The 25,890-nt window shown below is 39.3% G+C and overlaps 1 protein-coding gene across 1 annotated transcript; it reads left to right on the top strand.

Moving 5' to 3' along the window:
- The first annotated feature begins 7,317 nt into the window (after positions 1-7,317).
- Positions 7,318-24,697, top strand: LOC139461128 (uncharacterized). The gene is made up of 6 exons (XM_071242677.1): positions 7,318-7,576; positions 7,860-7,970; positions 8,123-8,280; positions 19,903-20,149; positions 22,741-22,851; positions 24,501-24,697. The coding sequence occupies exons 1-6, from the start codon at positions 7,318-7,320 to the stop codon at positions 24,695-24,697; spliced, it is 1,083 nt and encodes a 360-aa protein (XP_071098778.1).
- The last annotated feature ends 1,193 nt before the right edge of the window (positions 24,698-25,890 follow it).

Here is a 25,890-nt window from a genome sequence, read left to right as displayed (position 1 = left end):
ATATTATACATGAATCATTGTATATTATTAGACTAATGAATCGAATCGAAAATAATCGAATCGAATGGAAATAATCGAGCATCGAACCGAATCGAAGTATTGGTGAACTGTTGCAGCCCTACCTGTATGTTGGTTTGTTGATTATCGTTCAGAAAGCTTTTGTCCATTTGCTTGCAGGTAGGATGTATACATCCATTGGCCCCATGATGTAAATCTTAGATGTCTGACAATTAATGTGTTTGTAAAAACTGATTATTTATTTGAGGCAACCTGGTGATAGATGAAATCCATCATGTCTACTTTGATGCTCTACCACACTGCTGCCTCAGCTGGATCTAAACGTTTGTCTGGAAAGGGTTGGTTGTACAACTAGTTGTAGCATGTTTAGCCAGTACTGAAGAGTATTAAAGTTCGCAAGAAGGGGAGAGCACTCACTGTCTTGTCCGGTCTAACCCCAAGTTAGGCTCTTATATCAAATTGTTCGTTTGTTTGTTGTTTAACGCCGCACTCAGCAATATTCAGCTATAGGACGGTGGAAAGTAAATAATCCAGTCTGGGACATCATGAGCATTGATCCAGACAACTGGGATATGATGACATATGTATCAACCATGTCAGCGAGCCTGACCACCTGATCCCGTTAGTCGCCTTTTACGGCAAGCATGGGTTGCTGAAGACCTACTCTAGCCCGGATGTACATAGTTTATTATGTCATGTTTTAGTGTCTGTGTAATTAACTCGTTCAAAACACTCCATATTATGTGGATATACAAATGTATCTCACAGACAAGATATATGAATTTCAGCTTCTTTGATCGACATGAAAATGTTTTCGAGACTACTTCTTATGCCTTGATCAGAAGAATGATCTGGAATCCTATCTGTTGTGTCTAACACCTTCTATCTGCCAAGCAGATAACCCAATGTTATGTTTCTCTGTTATTAGGCCTTATTTTCTTTTATTACCTCCGAGGGCAAACATATCAGGGTTTATAAAATTCATGTGTGGTCTTGGGTTATATCACGTAATGAGACAGCAGTCCGGACGGCATTGTTGACGTCATTCGAATCTTATTGTGACATGAGGTTGGAATGACGTCACACTAGAAACGAAGTCATAGCTGAAGATTGTTGACGTCATTCGACAAATGTGGTCCTGATGATGTTGCGACTTGCTGTCCTTATATGTAAACACTAAAATTCGTCTCTGTGTGTAAACATGTTATCGGTTATAAATAGAACATTATATTTGTGCCTAAATTTCGGTATTTCACACACTCTCGCTCTGGATAAACCAGAATTTGGACACTCGTGTTGTAAACATAATATGACATGAACACTCATATAATATCCTCTGTATAATGGTATATTTCATATAATATGTCTTAGGATCTTGTTCAATGAAAAACCTTTATGTAATTAAATTAGGAATTATGTGATGTCAAGGTTGTAACACCAGTTTTGGGATTCCCCATGACTAGTGTTTTTACTACTGTACGACATTGACTTATATATATATTTATGAACACAGAACAATTTACCTACTTGATTGATTTACAGACCTTTTTACATGAGACATTTTTGGATATTGTTGAAATAATTTAGAAACATTTGCATTTCCAAGTATCTGAATATATATATACTTGTATGCCAATTTGTTGACTGACATTATATGGATATGCTGATTGCTAGAACAGACCATTTGCAAAAGACTTGCACCTCTTCAAATATGGCAAGGATTTTCAATTAGTGGTAAGGTTTAAGTTTGTAATTGATCTTAAAGATCAGGTGGATTGTTGGTGGTTTCAATGAGTACAGCAGTGAACGGAGACATGCATGTCACATTTTAACATCTGCTGTTCATGTTATGCATGCTTGCCTTAAGAATAACACAAACTAACTTGATTTGTTTGTCATGTGTATATTTTAACCTGTTTTAGGTGGAATGTGATGTTGGTAATGTTATCAATGAAATGATGTAGTAATTAGCCCTGTGTGCCTTCTTGTCAATGCTTCCCCATGGACATGTCATCCACCGACCACAGCTGTGTGCACAGTAGTGAGACTGGTCACTGGTATGGTGAACTTTCATGTGTACAGTGGTGAGACTGGTCACTGGTATGGTGAACTTTCATGTGCACAGTGGTGAGACTGGTCACTGGTATGGAGAACTTTCATGTGTACAGGGGTGAGACTGGTCACTGGTATGGTGAACTATCATGTGTACAGTGGTGAGACTGGTCACTGGTATGGTGAACTTTCATGTGTACAGTGGTGAGACTGGTCACTGGTATGGTGAACTTTCATGTGTAGTGGTGAGACACTTGCTCTGATGTATAAGGATTGTTACCTTGATGTTGTCTCACTGTTGTTAATCAATATGCAAGTAGGTCACAATGAGTGTCAACTCTTCATGTTGATCAAGATGGTAGCTGTGAAAAGTCAGCATGTTAGATCAGTGTTGGAAATAAGAAATAGCCAGGCTGCCATCAGGACCCACAGACTTTAAAAGTTGTAGACCCTGACTAAACTCTTCAGACCCTCTTTAAAAAAACTTCAGCTTTTTGTGACAAATAAATTGACACAAATTTACTGAAGGCAATAAGGACCCATACAAATGTGAAACTATAGACCTGAAACACGATCTACCTGAGTGGGCTTATGGGCCGGCGCTTATTTCGAACACTGTGTGAGAGATTCGAGAAGCAATCTTAAAAGCTTTATTAGATGTCGTTGCCACTGTCACTGTTTTTTGGTTAGAGTATTTGTCACTTCCTTATGTGCATCTTTATCTTAACCATACAAACTATTGGTTTTCAAGCAATGTTTGTTTGTTTGTTGTTAAACACCGCACTATGCTTGTTGTAAAAGGCGACTAACGGATCGGGTGGTCAAGCTCGCCGAATTGTTTGATGCATGTCATCGTATTCCAATTGCGTGGATTGATGTTCATGATCACTGGATTGTCTTGTCCAGACTCGATTATTTACAGACCGTCGTCATATAGCTGGAATATTGCTGAGGGCAGTGTTAAACAACGAACAAACAAACTGTCAAACAGTCACATGTCATAGTTTTCATGTGCTGACTGACTGACTCTGTTGACAGTTGTCCATATAGGGAGTCAATGTCTCCCAGTTATGGCAGTAGGTTGTCTTGGAATCTGGTTGATAGAAAACCAACTATCTTTTGATGGAAGGAAAATGTGACCAAGACATTTGTATATTAGGCTAAAAAATAAATGGCCCTGGTTCTAAGGCACCCCCGCATCGTCATAAGACTGCCGCCTGTCTCATTTTTATTTCCATTTTTCAAAAAATAAATCTTTAAGTATTCCGCTTCTCAAACACATGACCCCAGCTACAATACTTGAGAAAAACATGGTTTAGCTGAAATTCTCACTAAAATCACTAAACCATTCGGAAAGCACAGCTGCTTCCTGTTAACAACATTAGGGTTAGTAAAATCACATCCTGTTTTGTCTGGCACATGCTCGCTGTCCTAGTACGTTTTCATGCTTAAAGAACCCTTTATGCATGTTAATCAGATCTTTGTGGTATATGATTGTGAAAGGTTAAAGTTTATATGAATATGCACACAAATAACGTGTGACTAAATAACCAAATTATAGGATAATCATGAAGCAAGGTTATGAGACCTGTTATGTCTTCAGTTATATAAGCTTATGTTGACCTTTTTTGAAAGGTCAAGGCCAAAAGAATGCTAAAAGGCAAAGATTTAGACGCTTCGGTACGAAAATAAGAAAGTGTTTGTACTACTTTACTTATGAAAGCTTTCATATGTTGAAATTAAATTGATGTTTTTAAAAGAATTAAATTTGTGTCTTGTAGGAATAAACCATTTTTAAGTGCAGTCATTCTATTTTATATATATTCTGTGGATAGCTACTACATGTATTAATCATTTTGTATTTTTAACACCCAGTTGACTGATGCAAAAGGAAACATAGAAACACAAGTAAAAAGAACATTACATCAGCTTGAAAAGTAATATTTTCAGTCAGATCTCTCTTTGTTCAAATATCCCAAAGTATGGAAAAAGTATCACAAAACATTCTTGAAAAATAATATCTAATATCCAAGTGTTAGATAGTGTTTGTTTCAAGACAATTTGCTGGATAACAACTTCTGGTTTATTGCATATAGAGACGTTTCAATGTAGATTCTTACACCTTATCCAGCTTGACAACAGTGTAAGAATCTACATTGACATGTCGCTATATGCAATACACCAGTTGTCAATAAATTTGTATGTTTTTCTTACTTGTTTGCCAACTTCTAGAATGCCAGTCAAACAGTTACTCTCACCCAGTATTTTCTATCCCCCAATAAAGGTGAGCTGCTGAACCTCTGATACTTCATGTATATGTTTCGCTGACATTCAGTGTTGCTGCTGCTGGATGACATGGACTCTGCTGAATAGATGAGGCATGCGTACCTGTACAGTCCAGAAGATTTAACTTGTATTATCAGGTTGTACATAAACATTTTTTATTTGTTGGACGCAGTGTGTTTGTTATATGTTCATACTTATACTGGGTGCAGTCGTCTAAGGTGCCGCAATTCCCTGTGCAGAGTTGCGACCCTTGAGCACACCAGAAACCTATGATTGTGGGTTCAAATCCCGGTTCACCCCGATGTTGGATGTTGCGACCATCTCTTGGATCCTTACAGTTAGTGAGTTAGGGTGAGGGTAGTTTACCCTCAGCTCTATCCTTGGCCCTCGGTTCCTTAAATAAAAATAGTGGCAAAGGTATTCGATAGTGGCTCCCATACAAATTACAAAGACACAATCCCCATAAAGTTTGCACCGTAACAATCACATTACTGCTGGGATTATATCGAAAGAATAAATATTTACAGAAAATACTTAATAATGAATAATAATAATGCTTCATACTGCAAAATAAATACCTCGTCCGCCACAAAACAAATACATGGCAGGGTGTAATTTCTTCAAAACTATTTAGGATCAAAGTTTTATAATTTTTTTAAATATATGTTTTGGCATTTACAGTTTCCATAAAAACTTCCCCACCCCCATACCGAATGAAATAGACGGTCCTTAACAGAGGTACTGTTCAATGTTGCGTTAAAACCAACTCCCTCCCTCAGTGTATTAAAGGCCTTTGACATCACAGTTTCACCCAAACAGAATATACCTATGCAATAAATAGTTTTCTCTATCTATGATCATATGTGGCGACGCATTCATCATTGTTGATGGCAAAATAATTCCAATCACAGGAATGCACAGCACATACGAACAAGTGACGTCTGAAGCTGCCATGCCGCATACAAATGAAGGTGAGACTTCACCACAGCGCGTGGCCTCTCACTTCGACGTTGTAGTGAAAGAACGCGTAGGCCTCGCCACTTCAAATGTGCACTGAATCGAGCCAAAGCACACACCCATACTGATTTGCTGATGAAACATTAATTTCAAGAATCGCCAGGTACGCTGATTTTCATTGAATTCTGTGTTTGTTCATTTTCTTCGACGAACAATTATTCGCATAACATGTTGCGATACTTGTATTTTCCTTTTATGTAATGTCGATTTGTTTGGTCGAAACATGATAAAATCAGAGAGAAGCAGAGAGAGTGGGGGCTACACTAAAATATACAGACAACATGTGCGTAGTTATCAAAGGATAAATAGTTGATCATCATTTCAAACATTACACTCGCAGGCTTATATATTGTAAGATATATTACGCAAAAGACTCATATTGTTCCAATAGTGGAGATGCAAACAATGTGCTACATATCGCCAGCTGTATTCCCGTCACGTTCCACATGGTCATGGAGGGCAGAACTACATCGAAACATACAGATACACAAGGGAAACGAATTGCCCCAATCATATTAAACCCTTACAGATATGTGATTGTGTCACACTTTGATATTAATATGCCACATTCTTCAGTGATTTGACCGATTTTAGAAAATGCGGTTGGTTTGGCCACGTGATACTGAAATAAAACAATGGCATTAATATAAAAAAAAACAATCGAAATTGTTACTACTTTTCATCATTATGATTTGCGACTCAATTTAAGAACGCTACTTTGACTAAATGTGATGCCGACAATAATCGAAACACACTTCAGCACTAACATTTGTATTCTTGCAGATATGTCTTGCATATGTAGTCTTTGCGTGACTACAAAGTACCACGATTAGAGTGAAATATCATGATTTGGTTTGGTTGTTGTTTAACGCCGCACTCAGCAAAATTACAGCTATGTGACGGCGGTCTGTAAATATTGGAGTCTGGACAAGACAATCCAGTGATTGACATCATGAGCATCGATCCACACAATTGGGATACGATAACATGCATCAACCAAGTCAGCGAGCCTGACCACCAGATCCCGTTAGTCGCCTTTTACCACAAGCATAGTCGACTTTTTTTACGGCTGGGTTGCTGAAGACCTGTTCTACCCCGGATCTTCACGGGTGGAAATGTTTAGGAATATAATTCTGATGATTATTACTATTATAGTGGTGATGTATATATTAGTTTCACTGAAATTGTGAATAAATAAATATCAAAACTAATTTCTATAGATAAAAGATACCCTTTTCGCGAACACCAGGTGTCATCCCTGACTTTCAGTGATCCATGCATATCATTTTCACCACTAATTGGCGGGTGGTCATCGTAAGCTCATTGGTGAATTGGTGTCCATGTTTTCGGTCACAGGTTTGTCTGGTCAAGACTATGCTTTACCAGCAACCGTAATTGATGACCGCTGTGTGAAACAGCATTAATTCTAATTTTCCAATCTCCCCGTGAAGATCCGGGTTAAAATTAGACTTCAGCAACACATGCTTGTCGTGAGAGGCGACAAACGGTACCGGGTGGTCATGTGCGCTGACTTGGTTGATACATGTCATCGTAACTCGATTGAGTAGATCGATGTTCATGATGTCAATCACCGGATTACCTGGTCAAGACCTTATTATTTTCAGACTCGTCACATTTTGCGGCGTTAAACATCAAACACGTCCCTCACTCCCCCACATTGTGACTCCACGATCTTGTTTCAATTTTTGATGTAGGGCGATGAAGGTAAAGAGTACCTTCTGCAAAATTGAGAACCGTAAAGCATCTAATAAGTTGGTGATCCTGTCAGTTGTTATGAACCAACTTCCTCCCATATTCAGAAAAGTGACAAAGATACTTGCCCAATTCTTCCACTTTTCTTATTGGTTCAGGACAAAACTGACTATTTCTTGGATAATTTGTATTTGTATATAGGGCTACTGATAAAGTTCTCAAGCACCCAAGATGGCCGCCTTTCCGACACGTCTAGTACCGTCAGATGATGACATCCAAGACCGCGTGTTCCACTTCCGGTACAGCTGCGCTAAGGACATGTACGAGCGGGTGTCGTCTGCTTCCACACGGAGGAACACTGGTTGGCGGAACCTGACATTTGGAGAGCCCCGGATGTACCGTCACGAGGACGCAGATGCTATGTGCACATTTCTTGCACGGCAGGAGGACCAGGACACTTCGTCCATTGCATGGAAGATCGACATGGAAGGTTCGATATCAAAACTGTAACATCACATTTCCATTGGGTTATTTACACGAATACATTCATACACTAGGATTCGTATCAAGCCTAAAGAGGATAAGTTCAACATTATGAATTCGGATCTGAATAGCTGCTTGGTATGGGGGTGGGGCTTTTCTGCTTTAGGTCGGTATAGTACCCTGTAAATTAACTTTAAACCTCCTGGAATAAAGATAACTATACTTGAACGTGACGCATACAGATTATTTATTAAATCAAAACTTTCTGTCACGCATCTCATTGTTTTCAGGAACCGGTGTCCATGGCAAAAGCCTTGATTTTCGAGCTGAGAGTCACGCCACAGGAGAAGCCAAAGTCATCTGGAAGATCGTCTGCGGTGACAATTCACAGACAATAGACGGTAAAACGTGACTTCTCGTGTTATTAACTTCAGGGTCATTGTAACCGTTTGACAGCCCCAAAACATGATGCAATGTGTTTATACAGTTGACTTTATCCGAGTTGTAAATTCTTCCCGCAAGACTTCCCGTTTTGACATTTCACATTTTCCAGCTGCCGACTTGCGGTCAATGGTCACCGTGGACGTCCTGGGGTACAGCAGTGTCACCATCGTAGCTGAGATTCACGGGGGAGCATGGAAGGACGCGCACCTGTTCAAGCAGTCACTTGTTGATACTGATACGTATCCTTTTGAAGCCAAACTGCATATGGTGGGTGCAATATCTTGCAGTTTCAAACAATTTCAGAACCTACAAGTGCAGTACATACATGAATACAGTTTGAAACTTTATTGGTGACAGTGGACCGTCAGTAGATATTTATTAATAACTAGAGCACCACCTAGGTGGTGCTCTGACGTCATCAAGGTCACATGACTGTCAGTGTCTCATTAATATGCAGAATAACTCATTGATATTCAAATGTATGCATGACGTCACAGGTCAATTAGGTTAATAAAGGGTTAACTGACCAGATGCAATCATGCAATTAATGACTTGACCATTCATTAATCGCAGAACACGGGATAGTAATGAATGTCCCTATATGGACATGTTACTACGACCGGGGTTGGGTTGGGTCTTGACTCACGCGGAATGGAATGTTATTGTGAGACTATTTTGGCGCGAGAACATGTGGTGAACATTTGAACCTTTTGCATTGAAGACATTTCTCTGTGGGCATTCGGTGGCGGGCTATGTGTGGTAATATTAAAAAGCCCAGGAACAAGTTTACACAGAAAGATCTCCCGATATTCAATTACGTTAATTAAGGGTCAACTGATTGGATGCAATCATGCACTTGACCATTCGTTAAACGTAGAACAACATGTGTCTAAAAACAAGATGGCCGACGTTGCCATGAACGCTCACGGGTGTCACGTGTCCTCGGTTTGAATCTGGCGCCTGACCTACAAGTTAGTTCTATGGGGCCCCCGTTCCACAAAGCGATATGAGACTAAGTTGATCCGCAAGTGCATTAACTCATTTATAGTCAAATATAATCATAACGTCACAGGTCAGAAAGGGTAATGAGAGGTCTGTTGTTCCAATGCACGAATGCAGTGTGTTAATGAGTCCTTCATTAAGTGAGAACAAAGCATAGTAATGAGTGTCCCTATATGGAAGTAGCTACTACGAGGTTCAAATGTTATTCACGGGGAAAGGAATGTCATTGTTAGACATATTCCATTGATGCATGGATTTCGGTAGTAATGACTGTCACATGTGGCAAAGAGGGGTGTGAGTTGAATTTCCATAGAAACCACATGTCCAGTTCTTAACTCTTCTCGTGTTACCCATTATAAGTTCCTTTTAACAAACAGTTGCCATGACAACTATAAAAAAAAAAATAAGGGTTAACAGTCTTGACTCCTAGCTAGAGGTTAGCTCGGAGAAATATAGAGTCGGTATCGCGAAACCCGTGTGTTGAAGACTGTAATGTATGCCAGTCTGGTATATGACGTTTTAATACTGTAAAATTCTATTCTTTTTTCTCAAAGATGTTTGAGTTCAAAATGTCGGTTCAGTTTCCTATTTCAATGGAAAAAATACTCGTTTAACCCATACCCAGAATCATTTTTATGAGAAAAAATAGAGTGAAATAACGTAGTTTAGTAGATAACTTCTAAGAGATAAGATTACTTGGGCATTCATTAACAAAGAACAATGGATAATAATGAATATCCTTATATGGAAACTTAGGTCACCAATCCCTCATTAATATGCAAGATAACTCATTAATATGTAAATGTATAAGTGATGTATCAGGTGAATTAGATGAATACAGGGTCAACTGACCAGATGCAATTTACTTACATTAACAAAGAACAATGGATAGTAATGAATATCCTCATATGGAAACTTGACATCGCACGCGAAATGGAATGTTATTGCGACTGAATTTTGCCGCCTTTTTGCCCCCTCTCTACATGCTCATTCGGGGGGCTGCGTCTGCTGAGATTATCAGCCCAGGAATAAGAGTGTGATTTATGTCAATATGTGTTATAAAACTCAACGGTCGTGTTGAGTGACTGACATTTTCACTCTAACCTTGCTGACAGTATTGAAGACGGAATGAATGAGGAGAATGGAGGTCACGTGCTACTGTGTCAGAGTCGTCTTAGGTGAGTAATAATTTTAATCTAAATATTTTAACAAATTATTTACTGATATGTAATTAGTTACATTGAAATCGTTTTTCTTTCTTTCTCATCTGTCTACCTCTAATGCATATTTGTGTAAAGTATTTTTGTAATGTTATGTATGCATTTGTACACCATGCTTTTGATAAAATAATTCATATTATTTAACAGTTAAACTTAAAACAGATTCTTATTTTACCAATCCATTTGTAGAGTTTAATACCCAACAGAAATTAGATATAATTCTTCTTTTTTTGTTGTTGTTGTTGTTGATAAAACATCACTCGTTAAACATTTTACAAAGCAAGAAATAGAACACTCATAGTGATTTTATGAAAATTTACTTTTTATGAAATGTAACAAAGTGATTTCTGATACAGACTATACTTTGGTGTGCGAGCGGCGCACAACTTTTGGGTACATGCTATGGCATTGCGATTCCTGGCTGTAGATGTTATAGTCTGTTTCTGCATGATGTATGATGTGTATGAAAAAAAACCTTGATTGAGTTTATTATGTTATCATGAGTCCAACGAATTCTCATTTAGGAAAAAAAAAGTACATGTTCAAATTCAATGTTCCCTTTGTTCAAGGATGTGTGCACCACAAATGGCGTCCCATTGAAGAACCATCATAATTAAGAGACATAGTGATGTAGTTACCTTTACCTATGTGCTCTTTAATATAGTCAGACATGATCGATCAATGTATTCTTATATTGTCTTTTTTTTATCTCTTTTTACAAAACAGTTACGATTAATCTTAAGGTTTTAAAAAGGTGATCTTAGCATCGTGTTAGTTAACCATTGTCATGATACATTTCTATGACTCGAGATAAAGTTAGAATATTCTGAATTTAGCATGATTAGTTTTTTAAAACCTTAAGATTAATCGTTTGGTGTATTGTGTCCTCTGTCAGTGGTCAGGAAGATAACCCGATGATCAATTCAACGCAAGCTTCACCAAGTACATATTCGCTGGGGAGTCACGTGATCACCTTCTTTACAGCGCTCAATGGGCATAGTAATATTTCCATATTTAGTTAGTGTACTATGTACACAGTTGTCGACGCATCTAACAGTAGATCACATTGCTTATATTGTTACAAGTGAGGTTTATTTTACAACACTCCGAATGAGTTCGTATATGCTATACACATAACACCTTGTTTTGTCCGTGTTCTATGAGGCACCATTCCACATCTCAGGCTACGTTGATCCATAAGTGCAATAACTCATTCATTGTGAAATATAATCATGACGTCACAGGTCAGAAAGAGTAATGAGAGGTCTGTTGTTCCAATGCAAGAAGGAAATGTGTTAATGAGTCCTTCATTAAGTGAGAACAAAGCATAGTAATGAGTGTCCCTATATGGAAGTGGCTACTACGAGGTTCAAATGTGATTCACGGGGAAAGGAATGTCATTGTTAGACATATTCCATTGATGCATGTATTTCGTGTAGTTATGACTGTCACATGTGGCAAAGAGGGGTGTGAGTTGAATTTCCATAGAAACCACATGTCCAGTTCTTAACTCTTCTAGTGTTACCTCTTATAAGTTCCTTTTAACATTCAGTTGTCATGACAACTAAATAAAAAAATAAGGGTTAACAGTCTTGACTCTAAGAGGTCAGCTCTGAGAAATATAGAGTCGGTATCGCGAAACCCGTGTGTTGAAGACTGCAAAGTATGCCAGTCTGGTCTGAGACGTTTTAATACTGTAAAATTACATTCTTTTTCTAAAAGATGTTTGGAGTTCAAAATGTCGATTCAGTTTCCTTTTTTCAATGGAAAAATACTCGTTTAACCCATACCCAGAATCATTTTTATGAGAAAAAATAGAGTGAAATAACGTAGTTCAGTGGATAACTTCTAAGAGATAAGATTACTTGAGCATTCATTAACAAAGAACAATGGATAGTAATGAATATCCTTATGTGGAAACTTAGGTCACCAATCCCTCATTAATATGCAAGATAACTCATTAATGTGTAAATGTATAAGTGATGTATCAGGTGAATTAGATGAATACAGGGTCAACTGACCAGATGCAATTTACTTACATTAACAAAGAACAATGGATAGTAATGAATATCCTCATATGGAAACTTGACATCCCACGCGAAATGGAATGTTATTGCGACTGAATTTTGCCGCCTTTTTGCACCTTTTCTCCATGCTCATTCGGGGGGGCTGCGTCTGCTGAGATTATCAGCCCAGGAATAAGAGTGTGATCTATGTCAATATGTGTTATAAAACTCAAGGGTCGTGTTGAGTGACTGACATTTTCACTCTAACCTTGCTGACAGATAAGACGTCCGTTTTCAAAATGAAGAGAGTTTCAGAGGATATATTTGGAACTACAGTCATTTTCACAAAGCATAGCAAGACCAAGTCGAGAAAAACATGTCGGAGAAAATCAATGGCATCAAAGGGGTCGCCGAAGAGACTGGTTGCATCTAAGAAGAAAAAGATGACAACCAAGAAAGCGAAAATGACTATACTGAAAATGCAACCCCTGTCGAAAGTAAAGGCTGCATAAACACCCTCCTCCTCCTCCTCCTCTAGATAAACACCCTCCTCCTCCTCCTCCTCCTCCTCTGGATAAACACCCTTCTCCTCCTCTTCCTCCTCCTCTGGATAAACACCCTTCTCCTCCTCCTCCTCCTCCTCTGGATAAACACCCTCCTCCTCCTCCTCCTCTGGATAAACACCCTCCTCTTCCTCCTCCTCCTCTGGATAAACACCCTCCTCCTCCTCCTCCTCCTCCTCTGGATAAACAACCTCCTCCTCCTCCTCCTCTGGATAAACACCCTCCTCCTCCTCCTCCTCTGGATAAACACCCTCCTCCTCCTCCTCTGGATAAACACCCTCCTCCTCCTCCTCCTCCTCTGGATAAACACCCTCCTCCTCCTCCTCCTCCTCCTCCTCTGGTGTTTATCCAGAGGAGGAGGAGGAGGAGGAGGAGGAGGAGGATGTTTATCCAGAGGAGGAGGAGGAGGAGGAGGGTGTTTATCCAGAGGAGGAGGAGGAGGAGGGTGTTTATCCAGAGGAGGAGGAGGAGGAGGGTGTTTATCCAGAGGAGGAGGAGGAGGAGGAGGGTGTTTATCCAGAGGAGGAGGAGGAGGAGGAGGAGGGTGTTTATCCAGAGGAGGAGGAGGAGGAGGGTGTTTATCCAGAGGAGGAGGAGGAGGGTGTTTATCCAGAGGAGGAGGAGGAGGAGGAGGGTGTTTATCCAGAGGAGGAGGAGGAGGAGGGTGTTTATCCAGAGGAGGAGGAGGAGGAGGGTGTTTATCCAGAGGAGGAGGAGGAGGAGGAGGGTGTTTATCCAGAGGAGGAGGAGGAGGAGGAGGAGGGTGTTTATCCAGAGGAGGAGGAGGAGGGTGTTTATCCAGAGGAGGAGGAGGAGGAGGGTGTTTATCCAGAGGAGGAGGAGGAGGAGGAGGGTGTTTATCCAGAGGAGGAGGAGGAAGAGGAGGGTGTTTATCCAGAGGAGGAGGAGGAGGAGGGTGTTTATCCAGAGGAGGAGGAGGAGGAGGAGAAGGGTGTTTATCCAGAGGAGGAGGAGGAGGAGGAGAAGGGTGTTTATCCAGAGGAGGAGGAGGAGGAGGAGGAGGGTGTTTATCTAGAGGAGGAGGAGGAGGAGGGTGTTTATGCAGCCTTTACTTTCGACAGGGGTTGCATTTTCAGTATAGTCATTTTCGCTTTCTTGGTTGTCATCTTTTTCTTCTTAGATGCAACCAGTCTCTTCGGCGACCCCTTTGATGCCATTGATTTTCTCCGACATGTTTTTCTCGACTTGGTCTTGCTATGCTTTGTGAAAATGACTGTAGTTCCAAATATATCCTCTGAAACTCTCTTCATTTTGAAAACGGACGTCTTATCTGTCAGCAAGGTTAGAGTGAAAATGTCAGTCACTCAACACGACCCTTGAGTTTTATAACACACATTGACATAGATCACACTCTTATTCCTGGGCTGATAATCTCAGCAGACGCAGCCCCCCCGAATGAGCATGGAGAAAAGGTGCAAAAAGGCGGCAAAATTCAGTCGCAATAACATTCCATTTCGCGTGCGATGTCAAGTTTCCATATGAGGATATTCATTACTATCCATTGTTCTTTGTTAATGTAAGTAAATTGCATCTGGTCAGTTGACCCTGTATTCATCTAATTCACCTGATACATCACTTATACATTTACACATTAATGAGTTATCTTGCATATTAATGCGGGATTGGTGACCTAAGTTTCCACATAAGGATATTCATTACTATCCATTGTTCTTTGTTAATGAATGCTCAAGTAATCTTATCTCTTAGAAGTTATCCACTGAACTACGTTATTTCACTCTATTTTTTCTCATAAAAATGATTCTGGGTATGGGTTAAACGAGTATTTTTCCATTGAAAAAAGGAAACTGAATCGACATTTTGAACTCCAAACATCTTTTAGAAAAAGAATGTAATTTTACAGTATTAAAACGTCTCAGACCAGACTGGCATACTTTGCAGTCTTCAACACACGGGTTTCGCGATACCGACTCTATATTTCTCAGAGCTGACCTCTTAGAGTCAAGACTGTTAACCCTTATTTTTTTATTTAGTTGTCATGACAACTGAATGTTAAAAGGAACTTATAAGAGGTAACACTAGAAGAGTTAAGAACTGGACATGTGGTTTCTATGGAAATTCAACTCACACCCCTCTTTGCCACATGTGACAGTCATAACTACACGAAATACATGCATCAATGGAATATGTCTAACAATGACATTCCTTTCCCCGTGAATCACATTTGAACCTCGTAGTAGCCACTTCCATATAGGGACACTCATTACTATGCTTTGTTCTCACTTAATGAAGGACTCATTAACACATTTCCTTCTTGCATTGGAACAACAGACCTCTCATTACTCTTTCTGACCTGTGACGTCATGATTATATTTCACAATGAATGAGTTATTGCACTTATGGATCAACGTAGCCTGAGATGTGGAATGGTGCCTCATAGAACACGGACAAAACAAGGTGTTATGTGTATAGCATATACGAACTCATTCGGAGTGTTGTAAAATAAACCTCACTTGTAACAATATAAGCAATGTGATCTACTGTTAGATGCGTCGACAACTGTGTACATAGTACACTAACTAAATATGGAAATATTACTATGCCCATTGAGCGCTGTAAAGAAGGTGATCACGTGACTCCCCAGCGAATATGTACTTGGTGAAGCTTGCGTTGAATTGATCATCGGGTTATCTTCCTGACCACTGACAGAGGACACAATACACCAAACGATTAATCTTAAGGTTTTAAAAAACTAATCATGCTAAATTCAGAATATTCTAACTTTATCTCGAGTCATAGAAATGTATCATGACAATGGTTAACTAACACGATGCTAAGATCACCTTTTTAAAACCTTAAGATTAATCGTAACTGTTTTGTAAAAAGAGATAAAAAAAAGACAATATAAGAATACATTGATCGATCATGTCTGACTATATTAAAGAGCACATAGGTAAAGGTAACTACATCACTATGTCTCTTAATTATGATGGTTCTTCAATGGGACGCCATTTGTGGTGCACACATCCTTGAACAAAGGGAACATTGAATTTGAACATGTACTTTTTTTTTCCTAAATGAGAATTCGTTGGACTCATGATAACATAATAAACTCAATCAAGGTTTTTTTTCATACACATCATACATCATGCAGAAACAGACTATAACATCTACAGCCAGGAATCGCAATGCCATAGCATGTACCCAAAAGTTGTGCGCCGCTCGCACACCAAAGTATAGTCTGTATCAGAAATCACTTTGTTACATTTCATAAAAAGTAAATTTTCATAAAATCACTATGAGTGTTCTATTTCTTGCTTTGTAAAATGTTTAACGAGTGATGTTTTATCAACAACAACAACAACAAAAAAAGAAGAATTATATCTAATTTCTGTTGGGTATTAAACTCTACAAATGGATTGGTAAAATAAGAATCTGTTTTAAGTTTAACTGTTAAATAATATGAATTATTTTATCAAAAGCATGGTGTACAAATGCATACATAACATTACAAAAATACTTTACACAAATATGCATTAGAGGTAGACAGATGAGAAAGAAAGAAAAAAGATTTCAATGTAACTAATTACATATCAGTAAATAATTTGTTAAAATATTTAGATTAAAATTATTACTCACCTAAGACGACTCTGACACAGTAGCACGTGACCTCCATTCTCCTCATTCATTCCGTCTTCAATACTGTCAGCAAGGTTAGAGTGAAAATGTCAGTCACTCAACACGACCGTTGAGTTTTATAACACATATTGACATAAATCACACTCTTATTCCTGGGCTGATAATCTCAGCAGACGCAGCCCCCCGAATGAGCATGTAGAGAGGGGGCAAAAAGGCGGCAAAATTCAGTCGCAATAACATTCCATTTCGCGTGCGATGTCAAGTTTCCATATGAGGATATTCATTACTATCCATTGTTCTTTGTTAATGTAAGTAAATTGCATCTGGTCAGTTGACCCTGTATTCATCTAATTCACCTGATACATCACTTATACATTTACATATTAATGAGTTATCTTGCATATTAATGAGGGATTGGTGACCTAAGTTTCCATATAAGGATATTCATTATTATCCATTGTTCTTTGTTAATGAATGCCCAAGTAATCTTATCTCTTAGAAGTTATCTACTAAACTACGTTATTTCACTCTATTTTTTCTCATAAAAATGATTCTGGGTATGGGTTAAACGAGTATTTTTTCCATTGAAATAGGAAACTGAACCGACATTTTGAACTCAAACATCTTTGAGAAAAAAGAATAGAATTTTACAGTATTAAAACGTCATATACCAGACTGGCATACATTACAGTCTTCAACACACGGGTTTCGCGATACCGACTCTATATTTCTCCGAGCTAACCTCTAGCTAGGAGTCAAGACTGTTAACCCTTATTTCTTTTTTTATAGTTGTCATGGCAACTGTTTGTTAAAAGGAACTTATAATGGGTAACACGAGAAGAGTTAAGAACTGGACATGTGGTTTCTATGGAAATTCAACTCACACCCCTCTTTGCCACATGTGACAGTCATTACTACCGAAATCCATGCATCAATGGAATATGTCTAACAATGACATTCCTTTCCCCGTGAATAACATTTGAACCTCGTAGTAGCTACTTCCATATAGGGACACTCATTACTATGCTTTGTTCTCACTTAATGAAGGACTCATTAACACACTGCATTCGTGCATTGGAACAACAGACCTCTCATTACCCTTTCTGACCTGTGACGTTATGATTATATTTGACTATAAATGAGTTAATGCACTTGCGGATCAACTTAGTCTCATATCGCTTTGTGGAACGGGGGCCCCATAGAACTAACTTGTAGGTCAGGCGCCAGATTCAAACCGAGGACACGTGACACCCGTGAGCGTTCATGGCAACGTCGGCCATCTTGTTTTTAGACACATGTTGTTCTACGTTTAACGAATGGTCAAGTGCATGATTGCATCCAATCAGTTGACCCTTAATTAACGTAATTGAATATCGGGAGATCTTTCTGTGTAAACTTGTTCCTGGGCTTTTTAATATTACCACACATAGCCCGCCACCGAATGCCCACAGAGAAATGTCTTCAATGCAAAAGGTTCAAATGTTCACCACATGTTCTCGCGCCAAAATAGTCTCACAATAACATTCCATTCCGCGTGAGTCAAGACCCAACCCAACCCCGGTCGTAGTAACATGTCCATATAGGGACATTCATTACTATCCCGTGTTCTGCGATTAATGAATGGTCAAGTCATTAATTGCATGATTGCATCTGGTCAGTTAACCCTTTATTAACCTAATTGACCTGTGACGTCATGCATACATTTGAATATCAATGAGTTATTCTGCATATTAATGAGACACTGACAGTCATGTGACCTTGATGACGTCAGAGCACCACCTAGGTGGTGCTCTAGTTATTAATAAATATCTACTACCGTCCATACCATTGAATCCTTCCCCTTCAAGGCTCAGAGCTGCAGTGTTGCAAAAGTAACTTTAAGGAACATTTCCCTCATACATTCGATTATTAATCCATCTAGGATTTTACCAGATTACTGACACAATTAGGTCAATGTTTAATGCTTAGTTGTCAATTGAAACAGTTTTCCAGGGTAGTACCACTTGTTTGTGTTATTGAAATCCTATTAGTAGAAAGTAGGGTATTTGGTCTGGAATATTGCGTTTAATAGTGCGGCGTTAAACAACAAACAAACAAACATCATCGGAAGAGATTTCTAGGATGGCGCGGCAGTGATTTTAGTGGTTCTAGGTACTTTCCAAGATAATCAAGGAGGATGGTGGGGTGGACTTCTGAGTGAGTTGGGTTTAACGCCGCTTTTAACAATGTTCCAGTTATATCGCGGAGTGTGGCGACTTCTGCTTTAGGTACAGATTCACAACACGGTTACGCCTTGGTACTGAACTCTTCATCGCAAGTGTTTGTTTTTTCTCGTTCCCTCCTGATTGAGCCTGAGTCTCATCTTGGTATGATTGGCGCAACCATGCATATATTCTTTGATAGGAAATATCATTGGGAATACGTGCCAGTGAATTTTTGAATCATAAGTGGTCGCTGATGGTCGTTTTGCTCTTACTGGTTTCAGTTATGGGAGTAGTGTCAGTTCTTATGATGTCCCAGTGTGTAGATTGTAGCGAGAACTGTTATTTTGATTCAATATAGATGAAAGTTAAATACCTGAGAAAATAGTTAACTATTGGAGCACAGCCTGCACAGATGACGTATCCAGCGTCTTACTGTATTAGGCTCTCGTTGATACATGTCATGGTTGAAGAGACGGACTCAGTTGGGCATAAATTGTCCTATTCACGAAAACTTTTCAAATTGCAAACGTCTACTTTGTGTATCTTAGTTCGTCCCAGAATCACCCGAAAGTGATCCTTAATGAAAAGGCATCAAGCTGGTGCCCGTGTTTCATCAAAGTGATCGTAAACTCTACAATCTTCATCAGATTGGGCTTTCCACCCACCTTCCGTTGACACGATCGACTGTGTGTTTTCCAGAGCACACTATGGAATTCTTTATTCTGCTCCGTGTTTTCCAGAAACTCACAATGACATTCTTTATTATGCTCCGTGTTTTCCAGAACTCACGATGACATTTTTTATTCTGCTCCGTGTTTTCCAGAACTCACTATGACATTCTTTATTCTGCTCCGTGTTTTCCAGAACTCACGATGACATTTTGTATTCTGCTCCGTGTTTTCCAGAACTCACTATGACATTCTTTATTCTGCTCCGTGTTTTCCAGAACTCACTATGACATTCTTTATTCAGCTCCGTGTTTTCCAGAACTCACAATGACATTCTTTATTCTGCTCCGTGTTTTCCAGAACTCACAATGACATTCTTTATTCTGCTCCGTGTTTTCCAGAACTCACAATGACATTCTTTATTCTGCTCCGTGTTTTCCAGAACTCACTATGACATTCTTTATTCTGCTCCGTGTTTTCCAGAACTCACTATGACATTCTTTATTCTGCTCCGTGTTTTCCAGAACTCACTATGACATTTTTTATTCTGCTCTGTGTTTTCCAGAACTCACAATGACATTCTTTATTCTGCCCCGTGTTTTTTCCAGGAACCCGCATATACCATGGTGTACCGTCTTACCACCCTCGAGAAGCAGATGCAACTCTTCCAGCTCCGCTACTTCTGTGATAGCGACGCCTACCACCGGAAGTCGTCTGGTGCCAACATAGAGGGCCTGCTGAATGGACTCTTCCAGAGCGAAGGGGCACAGCGGGAGGTGGATGAGGGGATGGTGTATTGGGCCCGAGAGGAGGGCCGAGATGAGGCGGTCTACCGGTGGAAGATTGATCTAACAGGTAAATAAAAACAGCAATGTTTCAGATACATGACGGAGGCCTGCAAATAAGCGAGTATGGGTAGAATTTGTTTGTATGTTGTTAAACGCCAGCTCGAGTCAGGACCAGACAGTCCAGTGATAGACATCATGAGCATCGATCTACGTAGTTGGGATACGATGACATGCATCAGCCAAATCAGCGAGCCGGACCACCCGTTGGCTGCCTTTTAAGGCAAGCATAGGCTTCTGAAAACCTATTCTAACCCGGATGATCTTCAAGGGCGAGTCAGGGTAGGACAAGCCAGTGGTGGAGCTACCGTACACGCCGTTTTATTCGTAATTTACAAGAGTGGGGTTGTTGGCTCCTATTTTGCCCCTGAATGCCGGCATTGGACATACGGATTTTGAGAACGTGAGCGCCTAAATTGGCTTCGGCATTGTTATCCTAATATTGAGTCTGGGCTACAAACTGTTTTGGGTTCATGGCCTTCAATATGAGAATCGGGCACATATCTGAGATTAATCCATCAAAAGTATAGCTACAATCAGCTCGTTGCCTTGGATTTACTGTTAGGTGGATTGACAATGCAAACATTGAGCAGTCCATTCAACCTATTTCTACTACCACTGGGTTTCGTACGGAAAACAAAAAGCGATCTCGACAGCCCGGCTTCTAAAGAACATTTTACCTTGTTTGGGACGAAAAGCTCGGCTAACAGTCACATATTTTTCGTATACATGTTGTTACTGAATATACCTCTACATTCATGACGGTGGAGACCTTGTATTTCGAAAAACATATTTAATAAATTCGCGTCAGATCTTTACTAAATGTCGGGCATGCGACACAAAAAGACTATCAGCTTATTTGAGACCTTCTTCAGGGGAGAGTATGAGATAGTTAACATTAACGTCGCATCGGCGATGTTTCAGCCACACACAGCGAAGAGAGGGCACAAGGAAGCCCTGCCATCAATTCCTACGTCTCATTTTGTGTTTAGTTCGTTTCTTACGCATTACAGCTATAAATATAACTTAATAATTGAGTCTTGGTCGTGCAAACGAGTTGTTGATATTATGGATAACGTCCCATGTCGACGGAGTGATAACACGGCCCCATTGTTGTCAGTTACTATAAGAATGGGATACTGGGGATATGCTCTGGCCTGGAATGTCATACACTGTTACGTGTCGATTCCCAAATTGAAACAATTAGTTAACCCAGAAATCTGTATGTAAAAGAATTTAGTGTGAAACCAACAACCAACCAACAAATGGTATACAATAAGCAATTGTATACACCATTACCTAGGTTTACAAATCAATACAAATTACTGCACAACAATCATAATGGCAGTATGCAAAAGCGTGGTAGTACAATATTCAATGGCAGTATCAAATACCAAATTTGATGGCAGTAGGGATAGCTAGAATTTCAGTGATAATAATATTCATCAATCGCAACAGTGGTCAAGCTTCGGAGAGAGGCCTAGGCTGGGAATGGGGGTTGATGAGTGATCTTCACACGGAAGCTGGTCTTGATCTAATGTCAGATGAAATGTGAGATGTGAAGGGCAGGCCCGCTCCACTTACATAATCTAATTCGCTTCCAACACTTTCCACAAAGTGCTAGACCAGTCCAGTGTCACCAGAACATCACATAGTCCACGTTTCTATAATGCTTGATATCCATTCGAGCATCTGAATATAATAACTTCTTCACCACTACTCACATTAAATAGTTCTACATTCGTGACAACTCACCATTGTCCAAATAAAATGCAATGAACTTCTACTGAATCTAAAACAGAAACAATGTCATACAGTTACAATCATTGTTTAACAATAAATTACACTGCCATATAGCAACACACCTTAAGAGATATTTATGTCCAATTGAGCAAAAACTGGGCCTTTAAACTGCTGGGAGGATGAATGAATGAAATGTAGGTAGTGATATTAAATGCTGTTTTGAACAGAATTTCTTGTAGTTTTGGCAACATCTGTCAAGAGTCACCAAGTTATATTATAGTGATGAAAAGGCATTTCGGTGTCTCCTACCCCCATATAGTTAAATACTCAAACCTCTCTTACTGACAATATTATAGGAAACACATTGTATACATTGGTACAAGCCAAAACAGTTCATTTGTAAACAATCTCAAAGGGTAACAGATCAATAATATTGGGCAAGTGTTGACAGTTGCTGAAACTGGATTTGGGAAGTCACATTCCCAACGTTTTTGCTTAATGGCATATTTAATAAATTAAAAACACAACAGAACACACAAACACACGCACGCACCAGATATTTGTGCTTGACACACACAAAAAACCCACAGAGTCAAAACATTTGTACTTGTCATGCACACATGATTTTTGGCCACTCAACGGCTCCTCAGGTATAATGAACACTTTCAAGTAATCGTTGGTCACCTATGATTATGTTAGTTTTCATTAGTTGCCCATGATGACATCAGAAGTGTGTGTGTGTGTGCGTGTGCGTGTGCGTGTGCGTGTGTGAAATTTGGCAAGATTGTATTGATGCAAATTGCATATTAAATCAAATGAATTCATCAATAAATAACTTCAACTTCCATCAATTTACAGACTCGGGGATGTGTGTACAGAAGATGGCTTTGATGGCTAAATGCAAAAAGTATAAAGATGCTCAAGTGATCTGGAAAATCTACGCTGATGACAAATCAGTTACACACCAAGGTAGGTGATATGAATCATCGAACACAATGAAATCTGTCACACACCAAGGTAGGCAATCTGGATCATGAAACAGGATCAAGAAACACAATCAAATCCAAGGTAGGTTATATGGAGAACAACACAATGAAATCTGTCACATACCAAGGTAGGTGATATGGATCATGAAACACAATGATATCAGTAACACACCAAGGTAGGTGATATGGATCATGAAACACAATGAAATCCGTCATATACCAAGGTAGGTGATATGGATAATGAAACACAATGATATCAGTAACACACCAATGTAGGTGATATGGATCATGAAACACAATGAAATCCGTCACATACCAAGGTAGGTAATATGGGTCATGAAACACAATGAAATCCGTCACATACCAAGGTAGGTGATATGGATAATGAAACACAATGATATCAGTAACACACCAATGTAGGTGATATGGATAATGAAACACAATGAGATCAGTAACACACCAAGGTAGGTGATATGGATCATGAAACACAATGGATCAGTAACACACCAAGGTAGATGATATGGATAATGAAACACAATGAGATCAGTAACATACCAGGGTAGGTGATATGGATAATGAAACACAATGATATCAGTAACATACCAAGGTAGGTGATATGGATAAAGAAACACAATGAGATCAGTTACACACCAAGGTAGGTGATATGAATCATCGAACACAATGAAATCTGTCACACACCAAGGTAGGCAATCTGGATCATGAAACACAATCAAATCCAAGGTAGGTTATATGGAGAACAACACAATGAAATCTGTCACATACCAAGGTAGGTGATATGGATAATGAAACACAATGATATCAGTAACACACCAATGTAGGTGATATGGATAATGAAACACAATGAGATCAGTAACACACCAAGGTAGGTGATATGGATAATGAAACACAATGAGATCAGTAACATACCAAGGTAGGTGATATGGATAATGAAACACAATGAGATCAGTAACACACCAAGGTAGGTGATATGGATAATGAAACACAATGAGATCAGTAACATACCAAGGTAGGTGATATGGATAATGAAACACAATGAGATCAGTAACACACCAAGGTAGGTGATATGGATAATGAAACACAATGAGATCAGTAACACACCAAGGTAGGTGATATGGATAATGAAACACAATGAGATCAGTAACACACCAAGGTAGGTGATATGGATAATGAAACACAATGATATCAGTAACACACCAAGGTAGATGATATGGATAATGAAACACAATGATATCAGTAACACACCAATGTAGGTGATATGGATAATGAAACACAATGAGATCAGTAACACACCAAGGTAGGTGATATGGATGATGAAACACAATGATATCAGTAACGCACCAAGGTAGGTGACATGGGGAACAACACAATGAGATCCGTCACACACCAAGGTAGCTGATATGGGTAATGAAAGACAATAAAATCAGTCACATACCAAGGTAGGCATCCTGCAAAGTGAAAACTGTGGATAATCAGCGATTGATAGAGTGTTTGTGGTGAGGATTGAACCCAAATTGACCTCCTGATCTTGTTGTAACAATTTGGGCTTTAACAATAAAGAAAGCTATCTGTTGTCTATGGTTCTGAATAATCTGCCGTTCTTCTATGCCCCAGGTGAATATCTGTACAAAACCCGCTCCATCAACATGAAGAGAAGCAGGGTGATCGTCCTGGAAGCCACGGTCAGTGGGGGGTCCGGCCCAACTGCCTGGAGGCAGGCCCAGCTGTTTCGGCAGAAGATTGGCGCCAAGGAACATGTGTTTGACTGCAAGCTGTACTTGTTGGAAGATAAGGAAGACAAAGAGGAGTGACAGTACAGCAGCCATCACATGAAGGCTCAAGTGCAGTCAGGATTAGAAAATTAAAAGAATTGGTTCTCAGGCAATGACTTTTGAAAATATAGTGCGGGTGGATGGTGGCTTTTGTTGTTTTGTTGTTCAAACTAGTATGTAACCAAATAAACAGTTGTGTACCATCAACCTGAGGAAGGGCCTTCCCTCATAAACAAGCATACAATCTATTGCTGCCATGACCATAAGTCAAGATTAAAGGAAATAACTGTGTGTAATATTGTTTTTCAGTGTTGGGATTTTTAATTTTTTTTAAAAACAGAAATAAAACGATACGTGCGGCAGACTTTATGATGATGTAGGCGGTGCCTGAGAACCAAGACTATTATTTTCTTTTAGCCTTATCTATTTTCTAAATAGGTTGTATCCATGTGGGGAATCGAACGCAGACCTTCACTAGGCGAGCGTGCACTTTAACCCCTAACAGCAGATGAGATGTGATGGACCTGTTATTCTATATAATACATCCATGTATGTTCTTGCACAGCATTCATGATCTTACTTTGAAAGCCATAGCGTCAATGAAGAAGACTGCAAGATGTTCCATCATGAAGAGTTCTTTCACTCAAGTTACAATTATGGGGGCCAATTTGTGAGGGGGCCCCAGACTGGCGATCTGTGTCACACTTTTCTTTGATTTTATTGATGTCATCTCAAAGCACATGCTCTGGAGCCGTAAGTCAATTTTATGTGGGGATTTTGGAGTTAGATCGAAGAAAATCAACCATGACATACCAAACTTTATCTTATTTTTACAAGAATAGAAATGTCAGTTAAATGTAACAGCAGTCTATAATTGTTCTGAATTTAATGATTCCAATAGCCATGCTCCTTGCTTCCAGAACTCACTATGTAATGTTCTTGCATCCATTCTCACAGGACACAATATTAACCAACAGGTATATCCTGGCTTCTGTGAATGGAGTTTCACTGTACCTGCTGATGCTTGTTAGATGATTCCCTACGCGATCACATGTCTCTATATTGACTGAAGTAAACTAAACAGGATCAAATACACTTCTCACAACTCAACAAAAGTCAAGATTAACTACAGCAGGAGATGTCAAGGATGCCCCGTTATTTCAAACACTGAAATAAAACAGCACGTGTATGGATTCCTTGTTGTTTATTGCCATATCTACAAAAGTGATGAT

This window comes from Haliotis cracherodii, unplaced genomic scaffold (assembly GCF_022045235.1).
Source record: "Haliotis cracherodii isolate W230 unplaced genomic scaffold, xgHalCrac1.p SCAF_1, whole genome shotgun sequence".
NCBI classification, from domain to species: domain Eukaryota; kingdom Metazoa; phylum Mollusca; class Gastropoda; order Lepetellida; family Haliotidae; genus Haliotis; species Haliotis cracherodii.
Note: the sequence above shows the minus strand (reverse complement) of the source record. Positions and strands in the feature narration are given on the sequence as shown.

Excerpts from the sequence above, each read along its gene's own strand:
- LOC139461128 (XM_071242677.1), top strand. The coding sequence starts at position 7,318 with ATGGCCGCCTTTCCGACACGTCTAGTACCGTCAGATGATGACATCCAA. Across the intron at positions 7,971-8,122 it reads CAATTCACAGACAATAGACG|CTGCCGACTTGCGGTCAATG; the intron begins GTAAAACGTGAC and ends CACATTTTCCAG. Across the intron at positions 22,852-24,500 it reads CAAATCAGTTACACACCAAG|GTGAATATCTGTACAAAACC; the intron begins GTAGGTGATATG and ends TCTATGCCCCAG.